Raw genomic sequence first — 17,032 nt, 5'->3', positions numbered from 1 at the left:
ACGTCGGATTAGGGTACACATAGGCGCGTGACATGTCGTTTCTTAATTACGTGTACGGGTCATTAACTCCTATCTTGTTAATATACATCCATTTTTACCTTACAAACTTTCCACGTAATTAAATGTATTAATTTTAATCTTTAAAAGCCTTTTCACTCTTACTTAGGACTTAAAAAAAATTATAAATATACTAATTAAGTTTGGGCGAACCACCGACTACCAAAAAGAGACCAAGACCTACCAAGTTGAGGTTGAAACGCTTAGATGGTGACCTTGACGGTTAAAAAAGTACGACTGCGACACATGGACCTACCAAGTTGAGGTTGAAACGCTTAGATGGTGACCTTGACGGTTAAAAAAGTACGACTGCGACACATGGTGGGGCTAATTTCCTACTCTTGTGACTATAATTATTAACTTGTCCAATTGAATGAACATGATTCTCTATTCCCAAGAAGAGTGAAACAAATTTAACCTAGAACCAGTTTTTTTTAATTAAAAAAAAAAAAAAAATGCACGGATGAAATACAAAAACAAAACGGAAGCAAACCATTATTCATTCTTTAAGGAGAAGAGACCTTTTCATGTTCTCAACCAAAGCTTCCATTTGCTCCCTAGAGTGCAATGGAGCTGGATAAACACACACACAGTCCAGCTGCCCATCTCGGATAGTATCGAACACGGCGATGGAGGGGCCGATTCCATGGATGGAGGCGCATCCCATGTAGTCATTAACACCAATCTCCTCCTGCATTCTACCCGAGTTGTCGATCACCGTGTCCTCAAACACCGTCATCAACGATGTCCTCATCGCCCCCGACGAAGTGAGACTTGGATTCTCGATGGCTCGACACAACAGAAAGTTCAGGTCCGACATGTCGGTGAAGTGCTTATTTGAGTTCTTGGAAGCCTCCAATGTCGATGATATTTTCCCTGCAAGCTCCCACAGGTCTTCTCCTCCTCTTACCGTGTAGGAGTTCAGAATGGCAGCATGGTAAAACCCTGAAAGTCCCAAGGGTGTTTTAGTCTTTTTGTTATAATTTTTTAAAAATAGTTTAAACCAAGTCACGTTCTAATAATATAATAATTCTTCCAAACATATACAAAACTACCAAAAAGGGAAAATGCGTTAATAAATAGTCCTTTTAATAATTAAACATAGATTCAATTTAGGCACCGAGATATCCCCAAAAGGGCAAGGAATACCCAACACCAAGCCATGCTTCTTCAAAAACATTTCAAAATGGAAATAAATAGTTGAAAATTAGGGTTTTATTTAAGAAACCAAAATAAAATGTACCGAAATGGTGGGTTGACAGTGGTGGCTCCAGAAACCGCCGGCAATCTATAAGCGTTATCACTCCGTACTTCCGTTGATGGCGGTGGTTGCTGTGCCCACCGGAGCTGTGCGCCGCCACCAACCCCGCCGCCACCATTGCCGAACTCAATTTTATACCTCTCATCTTGCACTCCTATCAAAATACTCCTTTATTAAAATATATTTTATATAGTCGTAATCAATTATGTATATATATATATAATTTTTTATTACACTTTTGTTTCTCATTCTTTAATACTCACCGAGAAAATCTTCTGGGTTTGGTTGTGGTTCATCTGAAGCCTCGCCACTTGGGATCGTCTCGGAGATTTAACGTCTTTAAATTTAAGATTCGTTAATCTCAATGAGTTCACAGAGTAGTTGATCATATCCAATCCTCGAGTCAACAATGGCTTCTTCGCCAACTTTCTAGGAACAAGGTTCTCCATTCCCAACTCCATTTCCTCTTTTTTATCTCGGCCGTCGCCGCAGTTCATTAGAACGAGTAGCTCCTCCAGGAGCGACACTGCCGTGGTCCGGTCACACGCCGCGACATGTAGTCGGAACACAGCGACCCATTTGCTGGAGCTTACCTCGTACAATGTAACGAAGAACATGTCCGCCGCCGCGTCGGAGTGGTGAAGGTTACACCAGGCGGTGTTCTCGTTGAGTTCGTGTTCGAGGAGAATCTGAAGAGGGGAAATGGAAATGGCGTGATGGTGATTGTTGTTGAGAAGGGTGTTTTGGTCATTTATAATTTTGGAAGTTTCTGGAGCTTTAAACGTCTTGACTTGGACGGAAGGAGTTGGAGAAGTGACGAAGGAAACAGTGGAAGAAATTGGGCTGTAATGGAGTTTGGATTTGAGGACAGGATGGGCATTCTGAAGTTTGTTGAGGGCATTTTGGAGAAGTTGGAGATTTGGAGGGGCGGAGGAGGAGGAGGATAGAGCTAGCACCGCCGTGCCGGTGCCGCCTGGGACAGCGCGGCACCAGGCGGCTTCCGTGCCGGTGGCAACTCGCCGGCGGCTTCTGGAATCTTCCATGTGGATAAATCAGCCGGAAAATTTGAGGAGCTCCGGCCTTGGGATTGTGCTTAGAAATTTATAGAAGGTTATGAAAGCTCTCTCTCTCTCTTGTATGAATATTAATGGTCGTTGAGGAGGCTGGTAGATAAATAATTTAAAAAATAATTTTATAATAATAGGGTAATAAATTTAATTCTTACATTTTATAATAAAAAAAAATAATAAGATGATTTTTACATTATAGAATTTAAATCACTTATAATGTTAAAATATAAGCTAAATTTTAAATTTTATTTTTATGTATAGTATTTAATTATCGCCTCTATCTAAAAAATGGGAGCTAATTTTTCGCATAAAATTTAATTATTAATTGAGAGATTTATTTAACATAAAATTAATTTTTTTGAGATACATTAGTTAAATAAATAAAAAAAAAGGATACTTCCAAGATCGCTGTTGTGTGCATACGCCTTCAATAGAGATGAGCGATGGTGCTAAAAAAAAATAGCTAAAAAAATAAGATCGTTTATTAAATTTCATACAATACCGAGTCGTAACAAAATAATTTTAAAAGAGTAAAAAAAAAAAAAAAAAAAAAGTACAAACGCATTGAATGAGTTTGCAAGAGTATTGAATGAGTTCAACTAACTCTGTATATATAATGTTTATGGCTTGGATGAGATAGATTAAGTTGATCCAATTATCTGATCATATGAACACTCTTATTTTTCATGATAATTTCATGATAATTTATCGAAAGTTTTGTAATTAAAAATAAAGTATCATATTAAATAAATATAAATAAATTGATTTTAGTTGCGTTATAATTTTTTTTTTAAACCCACCAAACCCTATTGAATGGCATATCTCAATTATGGTCCCTATTTTGCTAATAAATATACCCAAGTGAGAATTCATGTGTTTTTAATTGGACGTAAAAGGCACGTATCTTTTTTCTCGGTTGACCTACACGTGTCAGTTAGGAGTAACCTCCACGTGGTATTAATTATTTCGCAAATAATACCCCTTAGACAATGAAGTAGCTCGATGATGCCTACACGGGCAAATAATTATTATTGGTTGAAATGAAGGGCTTATAAGTAATATCGATTTTGAGAATTCTGCCTTTCTGGCAACTGTAAGAATACTGCTAGTAAATATGCAATAAATTTACCATTCAATTCTAGATAACTTTTTAGTTTTATTTTATTTATTTTTAAGTTAGTTAATAAAAAATCGTATCATTATAAATTTAAAAGTTATGAAAATGAAAATTCTAATATAAAATAAAATATCGTATATTGTGATATGAACCAAGAGACATCAATCATACAATATACTTCAATGAAGATGTGAAGAAAATATTATTGAAATTATCAAAAGATATTTCAATTTATGCTACGTTGAAGAATAATGAAGTTTCATGTTATAAATTTTGGGTGGATTACGTTTTAGAGTAATTGAGAGTTATTGTATTTTATTAATGTATTTTAAGACTTTTTATTTAGTTACAATTATGGTTAATTATGACCATTAATGATAGGTGGAAATCATAATGATATGTGAAGTATGGATACATGGAAATCACTACAAGTGGAGTAAGATTCGGATTACCTTGTTGATTGAATATTTCAAGGCAAGAACATTGTTTGAGATTCAAATCACTCCACAAGCAAAATCGATCGTGTCTAGCTTGAATGATTATTGTTGATCAAATATCTTAATGCAAGAACACTTGATTGAGATTTGAATAACTGCACGAGTAAGATTGATCATGTCGAGCTTGAATGATTATACATGTAACCTAAACTACATAGCATTGCAAAGAAATTTAGTCATTGGCTGAAGATAAGCACAAATGCTTCTTTTACTACATTTTCCAAGTCTTCTTATAAATACAATACACATGATTTTATATAGCCTCGAAATGAAACTATATTAAAGGCATTCCAAGAGTTGTAACATACATACTTAATGACTATAATTAACCATTATGTAATTGTAACTAGAGTAAATAAAGAGTGTTAGAATACATTAATGAAATACAATAACTCTAAATTGTAATCCACTCAAAATTACAAAATTTATAACATGAAACTTCGTTATTATTCAATGTGGCATGAATTGAAATATATTTTGTAATTTCAACAATATTTTCTTCACATATTCATTGAAGTATATTGTATATTTGGTGTCTCTTGGTTTATATCTGAGTTAAAAAAATTATTATTAACCGAACATTTCATAAATTTATTTAATATTTTAAAAGTTTAATTTTGAAAACGAGGACCTAAAGTGATATTTTTAACCTAAAAAATATTAATTAAATGGATATAAAAAATGATTAAAATTCGGGCCGAAGCCGGTAGAATTGAGGAAAGCCCAAGATATCAATATATTGGGCTTGGGTTAAGAACGTGGGCTTCCTAATATAAAGGCCCAGATCTGAATTTGTCATTTACACAAAAATCCGGGGGTAAAACGGACATTAACTAAAATGTATAGGGATGTTTCTGTCAAATAAAAAACAGCGAAGATGGAACGTGATCTGGACCGTCGATCAACATTCCTCAACGTCTATCCGTCGATCTATTAGACGGTAGACACATACCAAGCGGCGTTCCAAAATTCAAATTCTTCTCTTCAATCCCGCCTGTTCTTATTTTGGAGCGTCACAGAGAGAAGGAGAGAGAAGGCGCCATTAGAGAGAGAGAACTGAAGAAGAATCAGAGCAGATCTGGTTCTTGAAGGTGAAGAACTTCTCTGCTTTCTTCCTTTTCATCGTTTCTCTCTTCCTCGCTGACTATTGAACGATGTCCGGTCGTCACGAGAAGGAGAAGGGCGTCAATGTTCAGGTTCTTCTTCGTTGCAGGTATTGGAAATGATTCTTGCTAGATTCTAGTTTTGGATTTTGCTTATCTTCTCTGATGATTTAGTTGAATAACTTTTGAGACTGTTATATCGATCTTGTTTGTTGGCTACCCCTTATCTGTTTGCAGGCCTTTTAGCGAGGAAGAGTTGCGAAGTAATGCACCGCAGGTTGTTACTTGTAATGATTATTCTAGGGAAGTGACTGTGTCTCAAAATGTTGCTGGGAAGCATTTTGACAGAGTTTTCACTTTCGATAAGGTACTCATTTCCAAAGTACTTATATTTTGCTTAGATTTTTTTTATACCTTCAATCCAGTAGGAAAATAAACTTCGTTGTTGGATGTTCGTTCTTCATATCTATTTGAATATCTCGTCTCCTGTTCTGTTTGTAGGAGCTTTAATTTGATTTGGCTAGTAGGCGGTGCGAATCTTAATCTTATATCAACTTATGGTTCTTGCTTGTTGGTTGTCTCAGGTTTTCGGTCCTTCAGCTAAGCAGAGAGACCTTTACGAGCAAGCTGTAGTTCCCATAGTAAATGAAGTTTTAGAAGGCTTTAATTGTACAATTTTTGCATATGGACAAACTGGTACAGGGAAAACGTACACAATGGAAGGGGAATGTAAAAGATCGAAGGTACGTTATTTAGCCACCTGATATTGGTGCTTGTGATGCTCATTTTGGTTGATTCTGTTTATTAATTTGGTTTCGCAATATACCAGAGTGGTCCAAATGGAGCTTTGCCTCCAGAAGCAGGAGTTATACCCAGAACCGTGAAGCAGATTTTTGATACTCTAGAGAGCCAGAATGCTGAGTACAGCGTGAAGGTCACTTTCTTGGAGCTCTACAATGAGGAGATTACCGATTTGCTTGCTCCAGAGGAGATTACGAAAGTTGCTTTGGAGGACAAGCAGAAAAAGCAATTACCCTTGATGGAGGACGGCAAAGGGGGTGTTCTTGTGAGAGGTCTTGAGGAGGAAATTGTCACTAGTGCCAGTGAAATTTTTAGCTTACTCGAAAGAGGATCAGCTAAACGTCGCACTGCAGAGACATTGTTGAATAAGCAATCCAGGTATTATCACAGGATGTTTATAGGCTTTTAAGTTTCTATTATCTTGACATCGTTTTTGTATTTGCCAGTTTCCATAGTTGTTTCAAAATGTTAATGTTCTTTGGTATTTCAGTCGGTCGCATTCCCTCTTTTCAATAACAATTCACATTAAGGAAGCAACACCAGAAGGTGAAGAACTGATCAAATGTGGCAAGCTAAATTTGGTTGATCTGGCTGGATCAGAAAACATATCTCGTTCTGGTGCCCGAGAGGTAGCATAAGTTTCAACCATTTGCCTTGTTGTGAATCTGAAGATGATATTCGTTGTGCTCCTAATTCTTAGTTATGATAATACAGGGTCGTGCAAGAGAAGCTGGGGAGATCAATAAAAGCTTATTAACATTGGGGCGAGTTATCAATGCTCTAGTGGAGCATCTTGGGCATATCCCATATAGGTTAGCTGCTACTATTAGTGCTTTGACAAGCTCTTAGGATGTTCCATCTCCCTTTCATTCCTCATTCTAATAGCTTCCTACTTGCTTGAACTTCAGGGATAGCAAGCTTACACGGTTACTCCGCGATTCACTTGGGGGAAGAACCAAGACTTGCATCATTGCCACAGTTTCTCCAGCTGTTCACTGTCTTGAGGAAACCTTGAGTACGTTAGATTACGCACACAGGGCCAAGAATATTAAGAATAAGCCAGAGGTTTGTTCTTCATTTCAATAAGCAACCATCATGTATTTATGGCCTCTTTGATTTTCTATTGATCATAACATAAGTGTGCCATGGATTGTTAAATGCTTGTCCAGGAAAATTCTCCTGATTTTTCTTGGAACCTTTTAGCTTTAAGCTTAGTGCGTTAATTTGTTTCTGGAGAGTTGCAGTAGATTTACTTTTTGCAACTTTTGATTTTTTGCTTCCTTGTCCCGTCACCTTTTTAGGTAAATCAAAAAATGATGAAATCTACTCTTATCAAGGATCTCTATGGTGAAATTGACCGGTTGAAGGCAGGTGAGATGGTTTAGATATGCTTCCTGGTGTACATAATTAATTAGTTGAGTTTTATATGATCCTTAACTGGTAACTTAGTGAGTGAAACACTGCCATTCTTCCCCAGAGGTTTATGCTGCCCGTGAAAAGAATGGTGTCTATATCCCAAAGGAACGGTACCAACAAGAGGAGAGTGAAAGAAAGGTTGGTGAACTTCAATTTTTTTCTTTTCAAAACATTTTCTTAATCATCTTTTTGGTGTTTCTGAACTTGAGCTCTTCTTCTTCTATTTCTTCATCATCATTATTAACTTTTTTGCTGTTAGAATGTTATTTGAATTTGAAATAATCCAACTGCACTTGTTTGTATATCATTTTTCCTGTTTGGGGAAAGAGAATTTCTCAGAGTTCTGGGGAATCTTTATATTTTTCGGATAGCATGATAATCTCTAGAGGTCTTCTTTACCAGTATTTTTTTCTCTCCTAGGCAATGGCAGATCAAATCGAGCAAATGGGAATAACAATTGAAACTTATCAGAAGGTGACCCATTGTACTTGAACATAAAATTGTCGTTGTTGTTCATACCCTTGTTACTAATTGTCTATGCTTTAAACAGCAACAAGAGGAATTACAGAACAAATATAATATTCAAGCAGTACAGTGCTCTGGTTTGAGCAAGAAACTTGATTCAACAGAGGTGAGCTTTTATCTATTAGCTGTGAAGTTTGATGTTAGCTCCCCAAGGGTCTAATTAGTCACTTGAACAATACAGAAAACTCTGTGTCAAACGCAAAAGTTGCTTGCAAGCACGGAGGAAGAGTTGCACAAATGTCGATATTTACTGAAGGAAAAGGATTTTGTTATTTCTGAGCAGAGAAAAGCAGGTGATTATAATTGTATACTTATTGCATTTGAATACTTCTTCCAATTTCGAGCCTAAGACGATAATTTGAACATGTAAAACAGAGAACGCTCTGGCTCATCAAGCATGCGTTCTACGCTCGGATCTGGAGAAAGCCCTTCACGATAATGCTTCACTATTTATGAAAATTGGTAAGTTGGTGATGTCTAGTCTTCAGCTTCTGCTCTCTCTTACTACTGCCATAATTTGGCTTAATTTATTTTGCAATATTTGTAATGTAGGTAGAGAGGACAAACTGAATACAGAGAATAGAGCAGTGGTGGATAATTATCAGATAGAGCTTACGCAGCAAGTTGGCTCTGTTTGCAATATGGTCTCAACATCCTTGTCTCGACAGAATGAACATCTTCAATGTGTTGAAAAGATATGTCATTCCTTTTTAGACAAACATGAAAAGGTATAATAAGGAAGTGCGAGTCCTGTAAGTTATGATTTACAAATGGTAATAAACGTAACGGTAGTTGCAATCTTGACACTTTTTTATTGTGTTGTTGTCTTAGGCAATAATGGACATGAAGAAAAAATTATCTTCATCAAGAACATTATATATCTCTCATATTGAGGCATTGCAAAATGTTGTACGTTTGCACAAAGCCAGCTCAAATGCCACTTTAGAAGATATTTCCTCTTTGGCATCTACTAGTGCAAAATCCATAGAAGAAGTATGTAAAAAGACAATTATTGTTATTTTAATTTTATTGTCAATTATTCTCATGCGTGATCGGTATATTGCACTTTATGGTTGTCCGTTTTATATCAAAGTTACAGTGTAACTTGCATTGAAGTTGATATCTCTTGCAATTTAGTTTTTGACAACAGAGGCTCGAGAAGCATCTACGATACTCGACAATCTTCAGAGTACTCTTTCAACTCAATCGAAAGAAATGGCTCTGTTTGCAAGGGAATTGCGACAAGTTAGTCCTTCTCTTAACTATTGTCTTTTTTGCATAGATTCTGTCGTGTTTATTCAGTTTCCCAGAATTTGCGTGTGAAAAATGGTTCTATAGTTTTGTGCGAGCTATTTTTATTACTTCATTGATAGTTAAACCATATTCAGCTGCATTTTCAATCGACTTAGTTTTATTGATTATGATATTAATTCCGCTCCCTGTATATTCTTTTATGGATTTCAATTCCAACAGAGGTTCCATGCTACTATTGATCAAACGAAGGATATTTCTGAGTATATTGAAGAATTCCTCTTGAAGCTGACCGAAGAATCAAAGAGTCTGGGAAATCATGCGGCAGAAGCTGAAGAGATCCAGATGAAAAGCATTGCAGAATTCCAAAAAGTTTACGAGGTTTAGCATAGATTTGATTACCTAAACAGATCAACAAAGAAACGCATTTGACCTTTGCTTTCTGTTTTGCAGGAGCAATCAAGATCTGATACGGAGAAACTTATAGCTGATATGACCAATTTGGTATCTTGTCACATCCGTCGTCAAAAGGAACTGGTAAGTTAGTCATGTCCATGAGGCCGACTTATATGGTGAAATTTTGCTGTTGGGAAATAGATTTTCACTTGAAGTGTTTATGCAATATAGGTGGATGCAAGGCTCGTTGGCCTTCAAGAAACTGCCAGTGCACACAAGACGTTTTTGGATGGATATATTTCCTCCATGGAAGGTATGGCTACAGATGCAAAGCGCAAATGGCAGGTTTTCGCAACGCAAACTGAGAATGAAACAAGAGATAGCGCTGACTTTTCTGCTGCTAAACATTGTCGCATGGAGGCCCTTCTGCAGCAATGGCAAGTTTTTGTCTTCAATATGACTTAAGAAAAGTTGTTGTGTCCTCGTCTAATTTTGATTTCCTTGTATCTGCTGCAGTATGAGCACCACTGATTCAGCTCTCAAGCAGTGGAATAGAACACAAGAGTCTTTGAATGAGATGGGTAGCAAACATGTTTCAGATGTGGTCTCAGCTGTGAGGTTGGTCAACGACTAAGACTGTTTGATTATGATTTAGTTTTTAGTTTTCTGTATCTAAGAAGTTTGTTTGGTTTTTGGTAAATTCTTTATTTTATGGGTTTTAGTGAAATTTTCAAAACATTCTTTTGAAAGTGATTCTAAAGATGTTTTTTATCCATTGATATAATGGTTCATTTTGCTACAGAGGCGCTTGTGATAGTAATGAGCAACATGATGCCGAGATTGCTTCTGAGCGTTCTGCAGCAGAACAAGACATGATGACGAGCATTGAAGATACTCTTCAGCATGTTGACGGTGAGCATAGTATAGTAGATTCTCAATTGTTTAAGCAGTCATTTGATTTAAAATTGAAGCTCATTTATTCTTAATGTAGCTGTACTGATACTATAACTAACCGATTCCTTAAGTTCAATGCTATATTTCTTATGATAATAATAACGTCATGCTTGTGAATGTTATTGTAGGCATTTCTGAACAAGAGCGTGGTTCTATATCTGGTGTATTGGAGACTGTCAAAACTCATACAGAAACAATTGAGGCTTTCCGGAATGATCACTCTTGCCAAGTGTCTGCCATTGAAGAAAAGGCTAAAGAAACATTTCGGCAGCAATATATGGTGAGTTATTATTACATATTGAAAAGTACAAGGTAGATTTAATGAGAAATTGAATGAATACGAACACGAACACGATCACGAACACTCCTACTCAGTGTTTTTTTATTCTTTTTGTTTTGTTCTCTTATTTTCCACTTAACTTCATTGGTTTCTATCTTAATTTGCTGATAAACATTCACAGAAACCATCTTGTTTTCTCTTGATGAGGTTGAGAGTCTGTTTTGTCATGAAAAAAAAATATATTTCTTCAAGATCCGTAGAACTTTTAGCCCTTTAAAAACTTGCAAATTTCTCCTTTGATTTGTGCTCCTTTGTTCTTAGTGCATGCATGTAAGAGATCCAACACCGTGAGATTGTTCGACACATAGTTGGATTCTAGTAATTTCTCCTCTAACGACACCTTGTTTTTATGTTTAGGATTATGAGCCAACCGGTAGCACCCCAACAAGATGCGAACCAGACGTTCCGAGCAAGAGTACGATCGAGTCGCTTCGTGCCATGCCAATGGAAGCCCTCGTGGAGGAATTCCGGGAAAACAATTCCTGCGAATCATTGAGTAGTAATGGCAAGGAATTGAAACCATCACTTATACCGCGAGTGCCGCTTTTGGAGCGCAATGTCGTCTAACACAAGCATCAAAATCTGGTGGGAAGTTGAGTATTCCTATTTGTATCTGTGTATTCCTATTGTAAACTGTTATTGTTGTTACCAGTGGAAAATTTACAGAGACGAACCATGCAGAAAGAAGGATAATATACAGCAAAAAAAAGTGTGGTTGGAAGGAGGGGGGGGAGGGCTAAGAATGAATAATTCTCATCTTGAGATTTACTTAGGCGATGGGGCTGTTATTGGAACGAATGTATATTATTAAGCAAAAATATCCTCACATTTATATCTTTATTTCCACAAATACAAGATTGTAGTGTAGTGTTTGGCTGTTTTTTGCCCTAATTTTGTTCTCCCTTTACCCCATATCTTACTTTTGTTGTATTATGGACATTTATTCATGGTGATTTTGTCAAATTTAATTACTAAATTTGTAATTTTTTTTTTAAATATTTGAAGTATAATTAAATACAGAATTAAAAGTTTTATAAATTGAATCACGCGTCACCCTCACACTCTTCTTTGCAGCACAATTGTGGCACTTGTGTTACCATCACACTCTTCTTTACCGCACAATTGTGGCACTTGTGTCACCATCACACTCTTTTTTGCAGCACTATTGTGGCACTTTCTTCTCAACAGCAAGTGAGTTAAGTCAATTTATATTTGTGTCGCCTATGTTGGATAACTTATGTTCACGCTTAGAGATTTTGGAAGAGAGTTTGAAAGCAAAATTGAGAGATTGAAAGTAATGTTATGACAAAAAAAAGTCAGCTTAATAACATATAACTTTTTTGGATAGTGAGAATTTAACAACTTGTTGCATTCTCGTATGATTCAAGTTTGATAGGCCTAGACGTGATTTTGCAATCATACAAAATTAAGGAAAGGTTCACAAGTAGTCACGCTTCTATAACATATATTGGGGCGAAATGATGTCCAGCACTTCATGGAAAAATATATATATTATTTGCTCTGCTTAAAAAAAAAAACAAAAAAACAAAAGCTCAAATAATTATCAAATTTATTAGATATTTTAAGTTGTATTGGATTTAAGTATAAAGAATAAATTTTATAATTTAACCAAAATTAAAGTGTATTTTTATCCACGTGGAAAGAAAAGCCAAAAAATTCAGATTTTCTTATTGTATTTAAATATTGTGGCCGTAACGGCGAGACATTTCTGAAATTTTGTTAGGCGCAACAATTTCTCGGGTTAGCGCCATAACTAACATGCTTAAATCCAAAAGCCAAATCATTTTCATCAACCATGGAAAGCGTCGATTTTCCTCCGCTTCAGCAACGACTCCAGTGAAAGAAGCTTCTATTTCTTCGCAGTTCAATGTGAATAACCACTCAAATGAACCAAATTCCTTTACCCAAGAATCTCAATCTTCTTTCCTTCTCTATTTTCACCCCAAACGATTTATAACTTTGCTTTTGAGTTGCAGAAATCTCTTTCAAATTAGGCAAGTCCATGGCCATATTGCTTCCAGTGGCGCATTTAGAAACCTCGCGATTGCTAACAAACTTCTCTTCTTATACGCCCAATATGGCGCCTTGGAGGATGCTCATGAACTGTTTGATGAAATGACTGAGAGAGACCCTTATAGCTGGAGTGTAATAGTTGGTGGGTATGCCAAAGTTAAGGATTTTTCTTCTTGTTTTTGGATGTTTACGGAGCTTGTTCGTTGTGGGATGCCATTGGATAACTATACATTGCCAATTGTTATAAGGGCCTGCAGAGATTTGAAGGACCTGCAATTTGGTAGGGTCATTCATTGTGCCACTTCGAAATGTGGGCTGGATTTTGATCATTTTGTTTGTGCATCTCTTGTTGATATGTATGCTAGGTGTAAAGTGATTGAGGATGCCTGCCAACTGTTTGATAAAATGCCAAGGAGAGATCTTGTGACATGGACAGTGATGGTTGGTGCCTTGGCTGAATGTAGCAGTGCTGTTGAGTCATTGACTTTGTTTGATAGGATGAGGGATGAAGGTATTGTCCCTGATAAAGTGGCGTTGGTGACTGTTGTTTATGCCTGCGCAAAGTTGGGCGCCATGAATAAGGCCAGGGCAATTCATGACTATATTAATGGAACCAGATTTTGTTTGGATGTAATCTTAGGGACTGCAATGATCGATATGTATGCGAAATGTGGGAGTGTTGATTTGGCAAGGGAGATTTTTGATCAGATGCAAGTGAAGAATGTGATTACATGGAGTGCCATGATTGCAGCCTATGGATATCACGGACAAGGTGGGAAAGCGCTCGAGTTATTCCCGATGATGTTAAGCAGCGGAATATTGCCAAATCGGATCACATTTGTCTCGTTGTTGTATGCTTGTAGTCATGCTGGTCTAATTGAAGAGGGCCAGAGATTTTTTGCCTCAATGTGGGACGAGTACGGTGTAAGACCGGATGTAAAACACTATACTTGCATGGTTGATCTCCTAGGTCGAGCCGGGAGATTCGATGAGGCCTTGGGATTGATAGAAAGCATGACAGTAGAGAAAGATGAAGGACTATGGGGAGCGTTGCTGGGGGCATGTCGGATTCACCGACGTTTAGATTTGGCGAAAAGGGTGGCAAGCTCTCTTCTTGAGCTACAGCCGCAGAACCCAGGGCATTATGTATTGCTTTCAAACATATATGCAAATGCTGGGAAGTGGGAAGATATGGCAAAAACAAGAGATTTGATGACCAAATGTGGACTAAAGAAGATCCCTGGATGGACATGGATTGAGGTGGATGAAAAACTCTATCAATTCAGCGTTGGAGATAAAACACATCCGAGGTCGAGCGAGATCTATGAGATGCTGAAACGAGTGGGCGAGAAGCTCGAGTTGGCTGGCTATGTCCCGGATACAAACTATGTGCTGCATGATGTTGATGAGGAAGTAAAGCAAGGACTTCTATATGCACATAGTGAAAAGTTGGCCATTGCGTTTGGCTTAATAGTCATACCTGGAGACACTCCTATAAGGATTACAAAGAATCTTAGAGTTTGTGGTGACTGCCATACATTTTGCAAGTTTGTATCGTCGATTGAACGGAGAACGATCATACTACGTGACGCCAACCGGTTTCACCACTTCAAGGAAGGGGCTTGCTCATGCAGAGACTATTGGTAATTGGTTGTTTCTACCTCGTCCAAGCTGAAGGTTAGTTCATTCTCTTGTTCTTTATTTGATTGGATTTCTGCCTTGAACATTAAATCTAAGTCGAAATCTGACCAATAGTTGGTTCCTTAAGATAATTCGTTCTTTCCACAATGTTAAGGAGTACTCGGACAATTGTCTTCTAGTATAAGATGAGTTGATTAATTAGGAAGATCATGAATTTATAAGTAAGGAACACTATCCATTGGTACGTTCTCTTTTGGTTTTTAAAACCAAAAGTAAGGTCACGAGAGCTTATGCTTAAAGTGAACAATATCATACCATCGTGGAGGGTCGTGGTTCCTAACAAGATGGGCTCTCCAAACCTTTTGGTTGGATAGTTTTCTTTGAAGTGGTTCGTAAACAGAGTGGGATAACCAATCCTTTCATCTATGGATAGAATTTTGTCACCATTTTGTTGAAAACGGCAGAAATGGTTTCAACTAGTATTGAAACTACTTGAAAGTGGGTATATATTTGAAGAAGTGGAATCCTATCATGTTTTTAGAAGGCAAGTTTGGAGTGCGTTAGCCATTGTATTTTGTATATCAATATTATCTCACTCATTTTTATACTAGAATGGCATGTGGTAATGGACATGTATTGGAGTTAGGCATGTGGGTCATTGTAAATGGAACCAAGATGCCACTAGCTTTATAGTCTTCACCAAAAGTGGTTATGGAAAGAGCAGAATGGGCAACTTGAAAAGGAGGAATATAGGTGGGTGATGGTCATAGGTGGGTAACCCAGGCCTCCCTTTTACTCTGCCCAATTTCCACTTTTCACTTTCTTGTTTCCCTCTTTTCTTCTTCACAAACCTTCCCATTTTGCCATCCTAATGCTGGAATCTCCCTTTTCTTTCTAGTGCTTATAAACAAATCTACCACCATTTCCACACCTACTTCCCTCACCCAATCCTCTACTTTTCTCTTTACCTTGTGGGATCACATTAAGCTTTCCGTGTGCAAAATTCGGAAATTTGACATCGACCCTCCTTTCTTTCGCGTGCACATACAAAATGAGTTTTTTAAGTATTCATAAACGTAAATGTTGTGTGAACCTAAACTTCTAGGCTATGACTAAACAAATCTCGAAGGAAGGGGTATTAAGAAAAGAGATTTCCCGAGGATCTTATTCAATAGGACGGTCTGACACTCCGCGTGGTTATATTTGTAAATTTAAAGAGTAAGAAAAAATGAACAATCTTTGAATTTGGTGGAAAACCTGGTCCTTGTATTTTTACCTCTGGTCCTGCTCTTTTATTTTGTATCAAATCAATTAATTGAACTTCGACAACATATTACAATGTGAATATGCTGTCTCTATCATTAATTTTTCTTAATCATAGCAAAATAATTTGGAGTGGTTTTGAAATTGGAAACCTAACCTAATATCTATGTAGAGCTTCTAAGCCTAGCATAGATATTTGGTTACTCGTGAAATGAATAACATGTGTATCAATTTTACTCGTGACGTAACGTATAAGTATGTCAATATTATATAAAATTTTATTTCAATTCATTTACAAGAAAAGAAAATATAAAATATAAAGTACCATGAAAAAAAAAAAAAAAAAAAAAAAACCAGGATGTCAGGAGCATGAGGTTGTGGCAGGGCATGGAGAAGGGACTTATATTATTAATGTAAATAATGAAAAGGGAATTATAAATTAGAACAAAGTTGAGAGAATCTCATAGGAGAATCTTACAAGAACAAAAATAGTGACATGATAAATAAGATTATATTTCAAAAGAACATTAATATATATATATATATATATATCCTTTATTTTAAAAGTTTCAAATATATTTTTTTTAATTTTTAATTCTAAACCTAATGTGTCCTCTGACATTTTTACTTTTAACCCCGACCTAGTACTTACTACATTATTTAAATTAATTAATTGATTATGAGGCTAGTTGATTTGGGGTTGGTTTAGACATTTTGTAGTTTATCCATAAAATTAATAGAGCCGTATTTGACACAAATTCAAAGATTTGAGTGTTCATATGACCCGAACAACATGTATTAACCAACCGTAATTTTTTTTAGTTCGAGTTGGGTTGAACTTTTGAAAAACCCAAAATTTAATTTAATTACTTGAAAATATGGTTTAATAAATATGATTATGGTGAGTTTTGAATATTTAATATTTGAGATTTATGAATTTTAATTATTAACGAGATATTTATTTAGAATAATTATTAAAAAAAAATCAACCGTGTAAATTGTTAATTTTTTTATTCTAAAAAATGCTAATTTGATTTTATATTCAAATTAAGAAAAAAATTTGATGAATAATTTTTTAAAAATTAGTCAACCCTTTTATTTCAAATCATTATTAGATGGCAACATGATTAAAATTAAATAATAATAATAACGCGATAATAAAATGCAAGAGAAAATCAATTGTAGAAAAAAATCTTAATGGTTTTGTTGTTTAGTAAATTAAATCATTCCTTAGTTCATCCAAAATTAATTTTTTATTTCTAATTATTGCAAAATCACATTTTTATTTTCCTAAAAAATGTTTCAT

The 17,032-nt window shown here is 36.0% G+C and overlaps 3 protein-coding genes across 4 annotated transcripts; 2 read left to right on the top strand and 1 right to left on the bottom strand.

Annotated features, from left to right (window-relative positions):
• Window positions 1-504: 504 nt before the first annotated feature.
• On the bottom strand, window positions 505-2,427 carry LOC111800960 (uncharacterized). Its single transcript, XM_023684895.2, has 3 exons — window positions 1,582-2,427; window positions 1,301-1,472; window positions 505-1,002 (listed from the first exon to the last, which is right to left on the bottom strand). The coding sequence occupies exons 1-3, from the start codon at window positions 2,359-2,361 to the stop codon at window positions 557-559; spliced, it is 1,398 nt and encodes a 465-aa protein (XP_023540663.2). The 5' UTR covers window positions 2,362-2,427; the 3' UTR covers window positions 505-556.
• Window positions 2,428-4,977: 2,550 nt separating this feature from the next.
• LOC111801080 (kinesin-like protein KIN-5C) lies at window positions 4,978-11,679 on the top strand. Its single transcript, XM_023685051.2, has 23 exons — window positions 4,978-5,215; window positions 5,343-5,472; window positions 5,690-5,848; window positions 5,935-6,284; window positions 6,397-6,535; window positions 6,621-6,718; window positions 6,815-6,971; window positions 7,208-7,277; window positions 7,384-7,460; window positions 7,743-7,796; window positions 7,873-7,953; window positions 8,029-8,140; window positions 8,223-8,309; window positions 8,400-8,575; window positions 8,679-8,840; window positions 8,985-9,092; window positions 9,321-9,479; window positions 9,552-9,635; window positions 9,726-9,931; window positions 10,011-10,112; window positions 10,297-10,406; window positions 10,577-10,728; window positions 11,146-11,679. Exons 1-23 carry the CDS (start codon window positions 5,157-5,159, stop codon window positions 11,353-11,355), a joined length of 3,042 nt encoding a protein of 1,013 aa, XP_023540819.2. The 5' UTR covers window positions 4,978-5,156; the 3' UTR covers window positions 11,356-11,679.
• Window positions 11,680-12,511: 832 nt separating this feature from the next.
• On the top strand, window positions 12,512-14,641 carry LOC111801081 (pentatricopeptide repeat-containing protein At2g03880, mitochondrial). Of its 2 annotated transcripts, XM_023685053.2 has the most exons (2): window positions 12,538-12,678; window positions 12,786-14,641. In XM_023685053.2, the coding sequence occupies exon 2, from the start codon at window positions 12,925-12,927 to the stop codon at window positions 14,467-14,469; it is 1,545 nt and encodes a 514-aa protein (XP_023540821.2). In that variant the 5' UTR covers window positions 12,538-12,678; window positions 12,786-12,924; the 3' UTR covers window positions 14,470-14,641. The 2 variants fall into 2 exon arrangements, with proteins under 2 accessions (XP_023540820.2, XP_023540821.2); XM_023685052.2 differs by having other exon boundaries at window positions 12,512-14,641.
• Window positions 14,642-17,032: the final 2,391 nt, after the last annotated feature.

Source organism: Cucurbita pepo, chromosome 8, assembly GCF_057944985.1.
Source record: "Cucurbita pepo subsp. pepo isolate OVF chromosome 8, ASM5794498v1, whole genome shotgun sequence".
Classification (NCBI taxonomy): domain Eukaryota; kingdom Viridiplantae; phylum Streptophyta; class Magnoliopsida; order Cucurbitales; family Cucurbitaceae; genus Cucurbita; species Cucurbita pepo.
This window is presented reverse-complemented; position numbering and strand designations above follow the sequence as displayed.

Excerpts from the sequence above, each read along its gene's own strand:
- LOC111800960 (XM_023684895.2), bottom strand. The coding sequence starts at position 2,361 with ATGGAAGATTCCAGAAGCCGCCGGCGAGTTGCCACCGGCACGGAAGCC. Across the intron at positions 1,473-1,581 it reads AAACCCAGAAGATTTTCTCG|GAGTGCAAGATGAGAGGTAT; the intron begins GTGAGTATTAAA and ends GTATTTTGATAG. Across the intron at positions 1,003-1,300 it reads ACTGTCAACCCACCATTTCG|GGTTTTACCATGCTGCCATT; the intron begins GTACATTTTATT and ends TGGGACTTTCAG.
- LOC111801080 (XM_023685051.2), top strand. The coding sequence starts at position 5,157 with ATGTCCGGTCGTCACGAGAAGGAGAAGGGCGTCAATGTTCAGGTTCTT. Across the intron at positions 9,093-9,320 it reads TTGCAAGGGAATTGCGACAA|AGGTTCCATGCTACTATTGA; the intron begins GTTAGTCCTTCT and ends CAATTCCAACAG. Across the intron at positions 9,932-10,010 it reads GAGGCCCTTCTGCAGCAATG|TATGAGCACCACTGATTCAG; the intron begins GCAAGTTTTTGT and ends TATCTGCTGCAG.
- LOC111801081 (XM_023685052.2), top strand. The coding sequence starts at position 12,568 with ATGCTTAAATCCAAAAGCCAAATCATTTTCATCAACCATGGAAAGCGT.